At 40.6% G+C, this 13437-nt stretch overlaps 1 protein-coding gene across 5 annotated transcripts in view; it reads left to right on the top strand.

Moving 5' to 3' along the window:
• GABRB3 (gamma-aminobutyric acid type A receptor subunit beta3) overlaps nucleotides 1-13031 on the top strand; it is a 211944-nt gene extending 198913 nt beyond the window's left edge. For all 5 annotated transcript variants that reach the window (XM_075427234.1, XM_075427227.1, XM_075427250.1 and 2 more), the window contains one exon: nucleotides 9061-13031. In XM_075427234.1, coding sequence (XP_075283349.1) covers nucleotides 9061-9411 — 351 coding nt within the window. In that variant the 3' untranslated portion in view covers nucleotides 9412-13031. The remainder of the gene's footprint in view (nucleotides 1-9060) is intronic.
• Nucleotides 13032-13437: the final 406 nt, after the last annotated feature.

The raw sequence follows: 13437 nt of genomic DNA, 5'->3' as shown, positions 1-13437 counted from the left end.
TTTCTATCCCAACTCTGATTATACCATGTCAACCCTTTTTGTTCTCATTTATGACTTACAACCTTTTCTTTCCAGACCATCCTAAGCAAATATTGTGGACTTGTCTGACTTTCTGCTGGTTTAATATCAACCATGCATGCATGAAATTAGTATACAAATTCAGCACACCAGACCTGAAAGAAGAGTGTATTGCTTTGTCCCTTGCAGTCCCCGCTGTGAAAGGAACTTACGTATGCTTTGTAGAAGCACATTTCTGGTTTGAAAAACAGTGGCAAATGCAAAGCAGAGGGTTGCTCAGAGCAGATGAGAGGTGCCATTGCTTTCAGGATGAGCAGCTCACACAAAGTCCATCTAGCAGATCTGCTTCACACCAAGTTTACCATGGCTTCCAGACATCATAGCCCTGAAGCAAGAAAATAGTTTCCATGGTTTGGATCATGCCTACCATGTACCATGCAGTACAGGCATCCATGGGTGTAGCAGGACAGGTGGCCATGCCAGACTTTTTTAACATACTTGCCATGGAAGACAGTACCTGAAAGCTCTGCAGCCTTGGCTCTGACCTCTTCAAGGGCAGTCAAGAGGCATTAACTTCCAACCTGTTCTTTGGTAGCTCTTGAAGATCGTTGATTCTGATGGAAATAGTGGCTGCTTGGCATTTGCTTGTTTCTTGTTTTAGACTTGGGACTCAGGGGCTGGATGTCCTGGGAGAGGTTCACAAACTGGAAGGTGTGCTGTACAGTAAGGGAGGCTCAGAGCCACAGATGAAGACTACCTTGCAGGCGTTCAATGGTATTTTTTTTTCCACTTTGGTGAGGCATCAGGCTTCCATGGAGTCTATTTCCATGCGGAAAGGGAAGGTTTCTAATCCTCGGAAATATTTCAAATCTCTCATGATTTGGGGCTGAGCAATATATTTAAGGAATGGGAGAGTGCCTATGAACGGGCAGCCCCCTTTGCAGTTATCACCACTATATGATGACTGTCAAAATGTACCCTGTGCTGGAAAGAAGTTTGAAAAGGGTTGAGATATAAAACTGGAAAAAGGCATTATTTTTAGTTTGTCTCTAAGACTACCATTTTGAGCTGATTTGTGTTGCTGTTTTGTTTTAGTAATTGAATTTGCTTGTATACGAACTGTGTGCATGAGCTCCCTTTCATTGATTTAGAGTGCTAGCTGAGGGCACTGGGAAGAAAACAGCCAAAAAAACAAACCAAACCAAATAAATAAATAAACATTAGTCCATTTATTGTCCACATTAGATGCTGTAGATTGTGGGCATAGTGACGGAACAACTCTGTGCTGTACCAGGCCCAGCCTGAGTCAGTGCTCAGACAGGAGGGGCTGCAGCGCTGTGGAAATCGCTTGTTTGCGTTGGGAGGCAGCACGAGCAGAGCAGAGGCAGCACAATGTATTTGCCTGCCCTTCAGGCCCTGAGTTCGAGCGTTGCTCTTATGGTACCCGAGACTGGGAGTGCTGCTGAGGCAGCGTCTGTCTCTCAGGCAAGGGGAACAAGAGGGAAAATGCCAGTTATTTTCACTCGCTAGTGTTTTAGCCCGTGGAAACCAGTAGAACCAGCATGGACACTGGTGTTGTAGTTCACTTTTTACATGTCAGGGAACTGAAGTCTGGCGTGCGAGGTTGCAGGCTTGGTTATAAACATTGCTCTTAAGCAAAAGGGCTTTTCATGCTTTCCTAGTCTTATTTGATTGTAGAGCATGAGAATTTCAATAACAAAAATGTTCTAGGCCACAAAATCCACATATGTAGGCATGTTTGTGTTTTATTTGATAATTGCTCTGCAAAGCAGACACTATTCGTGCTCCGTAACTCTGCTTCTTAATGCATGCGTTTGCATTGTCCTGCGTCGGAGGTTACAGGTTTGAAAGGCCGAAACTGGAACAGCCGTCTCCATGTTGGTGCTGCTGCGATGGATGTGCCTCTCCAACGCCAAGCTGCTAGGTGCTTCTCTCGGAGTTCCTCCTGATACGATGCCACTGAGGCTTGCTGTGTTGGGGAGGGCTTCACCAGCTCCTACCACCGCCGAGCTGCCTGTTGTCTTCGCTGCTCCCATTGTGGCTATCAGTCCATCTCTGCCCATGTGTTAAAGCCAATGAGCCCACTAGCTCCAGGCGTTAGGGAAAGAAGAGCCCTCGTAGCCTGCAAACAGCACAGCCACTCTCCTCAAATTGCAGAGGTGACAAAGAAAAGCAGTGGGGAGAGGAAAAGTCTGCCCTGTATTCTCCCGTGCAGCACAGTGACTGAGGCACATCTGGCTAAACTGAGTCTCTGGAAATGGTTTCAGAAGCTGCAGAGCTGGTGATGAGATGAAACCTGTGAGAGCCTTTACGAATGACTCATCTGTGGATCAGCAGCTGACTACAAAGAAACTTTCACACTTAGTTGTCTCTTCTTTTGACTGCTTTTGCATCACATTTTATTTCAGATGATGCACTGTAAATAGTGTGCCTTGCTGAACTTTTCCAACCTTTTAACTGTTTAACTTAACTGCTCCTCTGTTAACTGGAGGTGAACATAAGATGCTGCTTTTTTTGTGTAAACCATTTTTCATACACATACGAGTTTTGGATTGAAAACTCTCTTCCTTGATACACCGGTTAATATATAACGACAAGCTCTAGGATAAAGGAAGAACAGAATCTTGATTTTTCGTAAAATATTTATTCTCCCTGTGGTATCAGTGCCTAAAGTCCTCTGTTTGTGGTAAAACTGTCAGAAAAGAATAGGTCGCCTATAAAAATGTTTTCCCTTGAAAATTGATCACTATTGTTAGGCATCAGTTCTGTTTCTCCTGTTTACATTGGCAGATTCAGGCTTCATTTGTAGCTCTCCATGCACTTTCAGTTTTGCTACATAAATTGTTTCTTTTAAATAAGGCTCAGATACAGCCTAATTTACAACTAAATCAGCATGGGAGGGCTCTAAGGCAATCCTGTTCTCACTTGCTGTTCACTCTTGCGATAGGGGCTACTGGCATAATCAGATGGTAACCATGTGTTTTGGACATTGCTCCTTCTGGGCCAATCCGCAGAGGTTATGATTTGTTACAGTCCCCTGCTAAAAATATTGCTTCTTAGTTCAAGCTGTGGCAATTTATGTTTCCAGTTTGGTGGGACCAGAAGTTCAGCCCTAGGGTATCAATCAGGAGGGTAACTATCACACCAACTCATTCAAGCTTCAACCCCCCGTGGCTGTCAGACACGTGGGAAGAGCTTCCTTTGAATAAAAATAATGCATAACCCTTTGCAAAAAGGCCCTTCTCATCAGGCAGTGCCTGCATGTTTTTTTAGCTCTGGAGATTCCTGGCTCAAACCCCCGCTGTCGGCCAAGGCGGCAGCTTCCCACCAGGAATTGCCGAGAATAGAGGCTCAGGCCACTTACATCTACTTAGCGCTTTTAAAGAATCGTTAATTGTAGCAACCATTCTCACAAGTGGGATTTTATTCCGAGAATGAATATCTTGGCTGCTGTGACAGAATTATCACTCACTTTAAATTGGGAAATATGAGAACAGCAAAGCTGCCAGTATTCTCCTGTGCATCTTCATCTTTCCTGGATACTGTTTTTGGTGCTGTTTTGAACAGTGGGATATTTCTGAAACATGAGTGTGATGGGTAGTTGCCAGGTTTTGAAAAATATCTGTCAAGGGTGATGAGCACAGTTCCTGTGGGAAACACTCTCGTCCTGTAGCACCTATGATGGGGACATTCAGTGTGCACTGGGAGACTCATCCGTGTGCTAATTTTGTTCTACAGCCACTTTGCACAAGTGTCAATGGTGCAAATCCAGAGATGGTAATTAGGATTGTACATGAAAACCATAGTACCGCCCAGAGGTTGTAAGAATCCACAGTAAATGTAAAATACAGGGGAAGGGATGACCATAGATATGTTTCCTTTTCTTTACCAGTTCAAATATACCAAGGTTAATCATCAAACTCTATTCTTACTTGGTAGATGGTGATAAAAAGGTGCAACTTCCTAATTTTTTTTAATTATTCTTACTTTCATTTTGTTTCAAAATCTTTCCATCATCCCAGTCCCACTGGCTTCCCTAGGTTCATCTACTAGGCTGATACAACATAATGGTTTCTTTCTTTTTTTTTGTGCTTATTAATTAGTATAGACATATTACAGTGGGAGTGAGAGAAGTATGAACTTTTAGATTCAGGGAGAACACTCAACAATATCATTTTTGTTGTCCTTGCACTTTTAAATTATTTTTAAAACATCGAAGGCATTGGATATGTGGCTTGAAGCACAAAAACACTTAGGCCCTGATGGCATGCTGTTCTACGTGTTGGAAGGCCACTTATACATAAATAAAGAAGATGAAAACTGCTAACCAGTAGTTTGCCCCTTGCATAACCATAGTTGCTTGCGCCAGGGCAGAAAATGTGAGAATCAGGGAGCTGGATCTAGATTACTCTTTCCACCCAGAATAATTTCCATTTTATTATAATTTTAAGGGGAGATCTATTTTGTGGGATAATGTACTTGAATAGTAATTTTGATGCAAAATAATGCAAGACTAACTACAGAAACAGCTTTTCATGCTGTTATTTAAATCTGCTATTTGCATTTATATTACTTCATATGATGGAAAGTGTTTACATGGTATTTAAAAATTTGAGGTTGATGAACTCCTAAACATACCTATGGGGTTTGAGCAAAAAGCATCCTCTCTTTGTGTAGTAGAGTGAAAGACTTACAAGGAAAAAGACATTTCATTGTAAAGTACTCCTTAAAATTTATAGAATATTAAGCAGAGAACTAAATGAACCTGAAATAATTCAGACATTGCCTAAGTGTAAATCAAGCTTTATGGTTGCTTCCCGACCCTAGTAAAGTGTTTCCAAACCGACATTAAAGCTGAAGTTTTACAAGAATCTTGATTGGAGAAAGGTATTCAATAGCAGCTCTTGGCTTGCATTTCTTTAAAAATATAATACTTAACATCTAAATGAGACAGTACCTTGTCTGTAATTAAGAAGTAGATTCAGGACTTTCCAGGTGTAAAAGGACATTGAGGTTTCATATCTACAACATACAATCCAAGTTAAGCCTATTGGAGATGTCATGTTCCTCCAAGAGCAAGGTTCTTTGTGAGCCTTATCTTAATGTTCCTCTTCTGGCTTCAGTTAGGTAAGTTATAGTCATTTTTGTGTGACGACATTAGGCTGCTAGAGTCTTCAGATTTTTCCTTTGTACTGTAACATATATAGTTCAGAAATGGTGAACCTTCAAAAGTGAATCGGCCTCTCTGTGTATAAAACATCTCACAGCATTTCATGCTTCTCAGCTTCTAAACGGAGTTGTGTGAGATTCGATCACTTCACCCTGGTGCAGGAGCTGTAGTTGTTCAGAGGTGGGAGGGACAGGGTTTGATTAAAATTGATTCTGAAATAAGAGCATGTTTTGCGTATTTGAATCCATGCTGATTCAGCAGGGAATTAATTAATGATTTGGTAATCAGGTCTTTCTGTCTGCTTGGATGAGCTCACTGAGAAACACTCCATGGAAACAAACAGCCCTGGCTTCTGTCGGAGAGGAGGTGGGAGCACTGGGAGTGGAGACCACAGCGGGGAAATGGGAATGAATGGCTTCAGGTGGAGCGACGCTCAGGCAGAAAGGGGACTACGAGAAGTGTGGAGGCACAGGGAGACAAGGAAAATTTTTTGCTTAAAGCACAGTGGTAAGGAGTGAGGGGAGCTTGGCCAAATACACAGTGTCATCTCTCTAATTTGTAACAAGATTCAAGCACAAAGCCCAGTGTTTACCTTTTGGGGAGAATTTCCAGTGCACAGACAGTGACATTTTTTGAGCTAAGTGATAAAATTACATTATAAGGCTCATAAGAGGTAAAACTAAAGTTTTGTCAAAGACATTGACCTTGTTCATCATGTGTAGTCATGATGTGAAGCTACTTTTCTCAATCTGTGTCTGTACCTGGAGCAACGCCTTCCCTGGAGTCACTGAGCTGCACTCATGTTCACTCATGGAGAATTTTGCCTTACCTGTATATTCAGGCAAACGTGAGTCAACTTGCACAGGATACCCTGCCATTATTGGTTTGCTTCTTTGTTCATTGAGAGAGCTTGTGTACATTTGTCAAAGTCATTTAAATCATTGCTTTAATCATACAGAAGTCATGCTTACGTGCAAATACTTTTTAGCATGTTGCATACATTAAGTATTCATACTTCACAACATCACCTTAAGATTGTCACAAAGCATTAGCATATATTGCTCTAATGTTGTTGAGGGCTTAGGTGGTTTATCCAAGACCTCTGAAGGAATCTGATTTGCAGGAATAGGTCTCAAGAATATCTGCAGACCAGAAGCCTGATTTCAGTTTCTGCAGACCTCTTCTTTCTCCATCTGCTCCTTCCTTGTATTTGACATGCAAGTCAGTTGCTTTATTAACAGAGACATATTTCAAAAGTGTGTTGCCAAATATGTCTCATTTTATATTTTGAGAAAATATATGCAGTTATGCAACCTCATAGGACGTAATGGTATGTTCAGACAAAGCATTTACACAAATGCTGCAACTTTCTTGATCACCTTTCTGGTTTGATTCATAGATGCAGTGACAAGCAGTGAAAAGTGGCAGCATTACTGACAGATCAGAAGCAGAAGCAACGTTAGGGTGGCGTGTAAGGTTAGCATACAAGGTGAAGCAGGCTATGCAGTGTGATGAAAGTGGAATCAAGTTAATACTTTCCTTCGGGAGGAGAAGCCTGAACACGTAGATGTACTCTCCAGAACACAAGCTTTCAGCTGACACCTCACTTACAAAAATCCAGGGCTCAGTGGAGAAGGCCAAAGTACCTGTGGACAGGCTGATGTCCGTGTGTACGTAGGTGGCAGAGAGAATAGGGAAGGATCAGGAAGCCCTGAGGGAAGAGCAGCTGGCATCTATGGTGGTGGATGGAAAGGGAGTAGAGTCCTGCAAGGGGGAGGCAGTGTTGTCAGGGTGGAAGGACATTTCTCAAAGTCTGGGAGGACATGGGAAAGAAGATTACATGTTACGCCCTGGGGTCCTGAATGAGAGATTTAGTTTTAAGCTTCATAAGGAAAATACAGATTGTAGAGATACTTTACACAATGCTGTTACAAATCCTGATCATAATTAGTACTCTTTGTGAAAAAAAGTATAAGAAAACTGAATCAGTTATTTTCAGGGACCACCATAAGTAGTGATGGTATCCATGGTTGTATTTTACAGTTGTATGTATTCCCTGGTTACAGATACTGCTCAACAGCATGAACTCGTTTCTGCAAACCTCAAGCTTGTACTTTTGTACCCAATGGGCTTCTGCCATGGGGAAAATAAATTTTTCTTAATCACTACTGAGGCTTCTCCACCCCATTATTTTGGTTCATGTTGTTTAATTTTATTTATAGACACTCATCAGCATAATGTGTTGTTGCTTACAACAGCAGGATTTGTTGGATACTTTAGGATTTTTTTCTACTTGCCTGTGTGTCGTTCATGGCATTTTACATTCTTTTTCCATTTACAAGAAGCTTGACAAAACATTACTGATATGCTATCATAATTCTTTTCAGTTAGAAGAGATAAGCTGTAGCATCAATAATTGATGAAAGAAATACCCATTTTACAGAATTTTAACAGGACTGAAAAACCTGAATGCCTATGGACAGACACGTAGCTGCGCATACTTTTAACGCATCATGCAAAGCTTGCAAAGGACGTGGTATCGGATGGCTGTACAATCTTCAAAAGGCCATGGCAATAGTGTATTCTCTCAACCACTTTTAAACAGATGCTTTTAGGATGAAATGTTCAACTGCTGCATAGTTAACACAGCTAGATCATGTGGCAGGTTAGAAAAATGTATTATATGCAGGATGAATTGTGGATGAACAAATTGTATACGTAAAACTGAAAATTATCCGGTATGCCGTGATTCACTATATATTTCTGACACAGGGAACTGAGTTCACTTGAACAGAGTCACACATGCATTAACTGGCTGAAAATACCCAGCACAGAGCATTTATTTTACATTCAGACATTATTTTCCCAAAAGCTGGCAGGAAAGTTGGAGCTGATCCCTGCACCAGCTGTCTTCTGTGCCTGTCCTCCAGCATGCAGGGCATGGGGCACAAGGGGATGTGGTGGCCTGCCACTGGAGCTACCGAATACTGACTAAGACATCGTTTGGGACTGCCTGCCAGTGCCACTCATGGGTACGGGACATTTTTCTGGATTGAAGGAGCCGTACCCAGCTCTGTGCTGGTCCTCCTCTTTCGGTATTCAGGGGGACTAGAGAGTCTGTACCAGAATTTAAGGACTCTAAATGATAATAACCTTCCACTTATTTACTGAAAATGGCATTGTGTTGCTCACTTGTGCTCAACGCTGTACTCACCACCTCTTGGATGCGGAGGTGGAAGGGAAGGGAGCCACCTGTTCCCTCAGTTCAGCAGCTTTCTTCCTTGTCTGAGTTCATTGCTTTTTAAGATCCCTTATCCGAGTGGGAAGGCCCCACAGTTAAGCATTGCCATGACTACAAAACTATACAAATGACTTTGGAAGAAAAAGTTTAAGAGAGAAGTTGTATATAGACTCTGTGATTCCAAAATGCAAATTGTTCAGCAGGTCAGAACTATTCGTCCGATTTTAGCAAACTTCACATGCAGGTAGCAGAGAGGAAATCTATCCCTTACCCTCTCCCCCCACCGCCATGAAGATGGAGATTTCATTGAACTACACCATCCTTAAAATGCGGCTGGTTTAGAGGGAAAGGAAAATGGTTGGTTTTGCCAAATGCGGTTTTGTACTGGATGTTGGTAGTATGATGACAACCCTGTTTGTAAAAGTATTTAAGTACTTGTCTAATTTTAAGCAGCTGAGTATTGCCATTTTTTTCTAAGATTATCACATGCTTAAAATGAATACATGCTTTCTTAAAATATGTGTGGGTTTGGAGATTTAAATACACCCACATTCTGCTGATAGATGTCAAGTCTTTTGAAACAATTTGTATTTCTGTTTTTGCCCCCTAGGTGGACACCCATGGAAACATTCTGCTAACATCGCTTGAAATTCACAACGAGGTGGCAAGCAACGAGGTCACCACCAGCGTTACGGACGCCAGAAATTCAACGATATCCTTTGACAACTCAGGAATCCAGTACAGAAAACAAAGCTCACATCGTGAAAGCCTTGGAAGGCGTTCGTCAGAAAGAACAGGCTCCCACAGCAAGAGGGGCCATTTACGAAGAAGGTCTTCGCAACTGAAAATAAAAATCCCTGATCTAACAGATGTGAATGCCATCGACAGATGGTCAAGAATGGTGTTTCCATTCACGTTTTCTCTTTTCAACTTAATTTACTGGCTATACTATGTTAACTGAGTGACTGAACTTTTTTAAAGGACTTCAGTTATAACAAGTGAAGTACTACTTGCCTGCAGAGTTTATATATATATTTATATATAAAAATATATATATATGAACTTTTACTATGTAGACCATACTCATGTATGTGTGAATACATATAGCAATGAATTGTGTGTATTTAAAAGCGCACACTGCAAAGCAAAAGTATATGTATGCACACACACATGTACACATTCGTTCTGAGGTTATGGACACTTTAACATAGAATGCACTTCAGAGGAACTTTTTAAATCAGAAAGCAGGTGTCATCAAAACAACAAGCTTTGAGAAAGTAAATGTTGTATATTATCACTACAAAACTTTGATTGTCATAGAAATTTTCAAACAGCTGTAGTCGTGTACAAAGTCAGTGTTTAGTAACATTGTTTGTAAATGCTGCCATACACACTAATCAGAGAGTGGTAGAGTTACACTGGTAAGTTTAAAAGAAGTCATGTATATTGCAGATCCATCAACTGTGATTTCATCAAGCCAAATTTATTTTTTTTGCTAAAATTTCTTGTGTTTATATATGTCATAATACTTTTTTCCCGGGTCCTGAGTGGGCATGGTTTTTAATGATCTCTTGCTTTCTCTTCTGCAGTAAGCAAGCTGATCGTGGGAGTGTTGCTCTAGGTCTTTGGAGACATATACGTGTTAATAATATTTCAAACAAGCGTTTTAAGTGTCCATCAACAGTGAAACGAATCTTTTGTAAGTACTGTAAATGTACAGCACATTTTCCTTCCCTTGGACTGGTTCCAGCTGCCATGTCATTTTGCAAGAGAACAGCACATTTTTAGTATAATTTAGCTGAGAATTCAATTACTGTTAATGTGTTCTACAACTGCTGTAGATGTAAAGATTGTTATTCCAGTGAAAGCATAGAAGATGTCTCAGGTTATTTGCTACTTTGACATGAAACCACCTAGCTGTAGCCTTTTTTAAATATGCATTCACGTTATTTAACGTTCTTATAACATTGTATGTTAATGTAAAATATATTTGCATAATATGCATATAAGTATATTTTCTCGAATATTTTTCTTCCCTGTGCTTGCTATCGTGATCGCATGCTATGTCATATTTTTGTTTCTGTGATGTTACGACTTTTTATTCTCTAGAATTGAGAAAATAGAGCACTTCTGATACTTTGATTCAGTAATGGAGCATTTTCATATTTTATTTATATACTGAAAGTGTATACATGTACACTTATCAAAGTAGTGTGCTGCAGTCACTGATCACAAGAGATAGCAAACAGTATGTTTTGTTTCAGCATCAACTATGTTCAAACATATCCTTCATGCAAATGTGACCACTTTGTTTTTCATCCCAACTTGTTCCCTGACCAGGATTCCAACTTTTTTCAGTCTAATAGATCGTAATCGTCAAGGTATGCTAATTAAACTTTGTTTCTTATTTATCAGAACTAAACCTTTCTAAAGAAAAGAAGATATATTTTTTGTAAACAGTGTTTCTATCATGTACATTCACAAATAACAACAGATACAGTAGCATAAATAGGTCTAAAAATAATAATTCAGATGTGGCCCTGCCAGTTCTGTGCATGTAGAATTCCTCTGAACATCGATGGGAATTTTTGGCAGATACAGAGCTTTGGATGCTAGTTATAGGTGTCTATGGGAGAAAAATTTGTGGATATGCATCTGTCAAAAACACCAAAAAGGCATGAAACTGAAAAGGCTGCCTTGGCTCTATAATGACCCGTGTTCTTGCTACTACCCGATTTATCTGTGACTAGAGCAATGATACCTGTGTTGCTGCTGTGTACGGTCCATTACTGTTCCCACCCCTGACTATTTGCAACCAAACTGTGAAACTTGGCTCTGGGCTGAAATCCAGCACAGAGGAACCTGGGTTGCAAGGTCCACGTAGTAACCCCATCCCTGGGGCTGCTCCTTGAGGAGGGACGGGCTCCGCAGGGCTGCCCCGCAGCAAAGCTGCATTGCGATCCCCAGCTGGTAGCCTGCTCTGCGCTGCGGCGTGGGCAGGATCAGCACTGCAGTCCTGCTGCATCCTTGGCAATGGTGCAAAGTGGCTGTAACTGCAGTTTTTAAGCACTGTATCTGCAGACAACTATACGGTATGAAGAGCCTCAGAGGAACCCGTGTAGGTGGAGCAGAAAAGCTTGGTTTGTAAAAGCTCCTCAGTATTAGCTCCCATTGGTAGACCGCAATGTATTACGGGCTCTCTAATACCTCTCCAAACTGTGAAGGGACTATAGAGCACCTTGTCATCGCTATAATCAAAGTAACTAAACAATTAACACCCTCCCAAAGTACCTATTTGGTAGAACTGTTATAAAGCCCTCCCAAGTTTTTATCCAAATAATATAATTAAATGAAAAAAATCTGAATAAGCTTAAAAATAGTAGGCTTTGCTTTAGAACAATTACCCTGATGAAGTGATACTCGAGCGAGTCTTTCAGTAACTGCCCTAAACAACTGCCCTGAAAAATGGGGTTCAAGAAGAGAGTGGTCCCACTCTCATGATTTAATCACAGTTCTCTCTTTTCTTCAAGCCTCAGTTCCTAGAAGTTGTGCAGTCAGGCAGAGATCTGCAACAAGAAGACACTGCTAGAAATGCGTACTTCAAATCCCAGTGAAATCAGTTCTCCAGTGGCTTCAGCCAGGGTTTCGAGGCAGACGGAAAATTACTGTCTGGCCAGAGCAAAGAGGCAATGTGCATTTTCAGGACCTTGCATGGGCAAGAGAATGGAGTCTCTGAGGGCTCTCCCTCTCTTACCCTTTGCACAACTGGAGGGCAGTGTGTTACTGCAGGTGCTTTCATGAAACCTTACTCCCACCTTGCCTCTCATTGCAAAAAGTGGGCAGTTGTGTGTTTCAGCTTTTTCATGAGATTTCTTATTCATCAGTCTAGTTGAGTTCCATGGGGCTCAAGCAGCCTGAACCTTGAGCAAATCCAAGTCTTGATTTGACCTGAAAAATGCCAGGAAATTCTCTCTTAAGGTTAACACTTCATTTTTAACATACATTTTTGTGCCTTTTTTTGCCAATTCCCTTCCTACAGTCCCATCACCGCTTCTTTTACACACACACACACACACACACACACACAAAATAAACATGTTAAGAACAGTGTTTGCCTTGACCTCCCATTTTCTGGCTCTTGTCCCTGTATTCTAGCTGCAGTGTATGATTTTAACCATAGATGTCTTTAAGACTGAAAGTGGTAATTTCAACCAAATTGCACCAGGCAATGTATTTCATAGCTAATTGACTCCTTTCTAACTCAACACTACTATAAATAACATTTACACATCATTTGTTTGTAAAAAGCATTAAAAAAAAGAAAACTGGAACTATCTTGTGTTATAGCCCAAAGAGTCAATAAACAGTAGAAATATTATGGTGACTTAACTCTGAAGTTGATTTCATCCCATTGTAAAGATAAACTAAAACCCAGTCTTTTTTGCTTAAGGCACATCTATGTATTTTTGGTATTCTTCAGCAGTGAAAAAAAAAAGAATAGTAAAATGGAATGATGAAGAGATGCTTTATGAAAATATTGATGAATGAATATTCATTTATTAAAAAGGATTTAAAGATTAATTGCTTAGTTTTTTCTGGGGATGGAGGGAGCATGGTGACTGTGTTTGAATTTTAATGTTTGATTATGTGTTAAATATCATGTAATGGTTAGTCTTACACAATTTTAAAGAAAAAAACCAACACATGAAAGCATTTTCTTATTGACACACAAGTACCAAAATATAGTAAATGACTATATTTCCTAGTGTTTTCTACGGTAGACTAAGGAGGAGGGAAAAACTACATCCGTTGGCTTAGCAAGAGTCTTAACGGCAAACCAACCTCTCCAAGCTGGGGCATTGCCTGCTGGGAGGAGAAAGTTTGTCCTCTGCTTTATATGAAGGCTCTACCCACCCATGAGGCGAAAGAGCTTTTGATATCAAAACAAGGCAGTGGTGTCCAATTTATTTGTTTCTTTATTCAAGTC

This window comes from Opisthocomus hoazin, chromosome 1, assembly GCF_030867145.1.
Source record: "Opisthocomus hoazin isolate bOpiHoa1 chromosome 1, bOpiHoa1.hap1, whole genome shotgun sequence".
Lineage (NCBI taxonomy): Eukaryota > Metazoa > Chordata > Aves > Opisthocomiformes > Opisthocomidae > Opisthocomus > Opisthocomus hoazin.
This window is presented reverse-complemented; position numbering and strand designations above follow the sequence as displayed.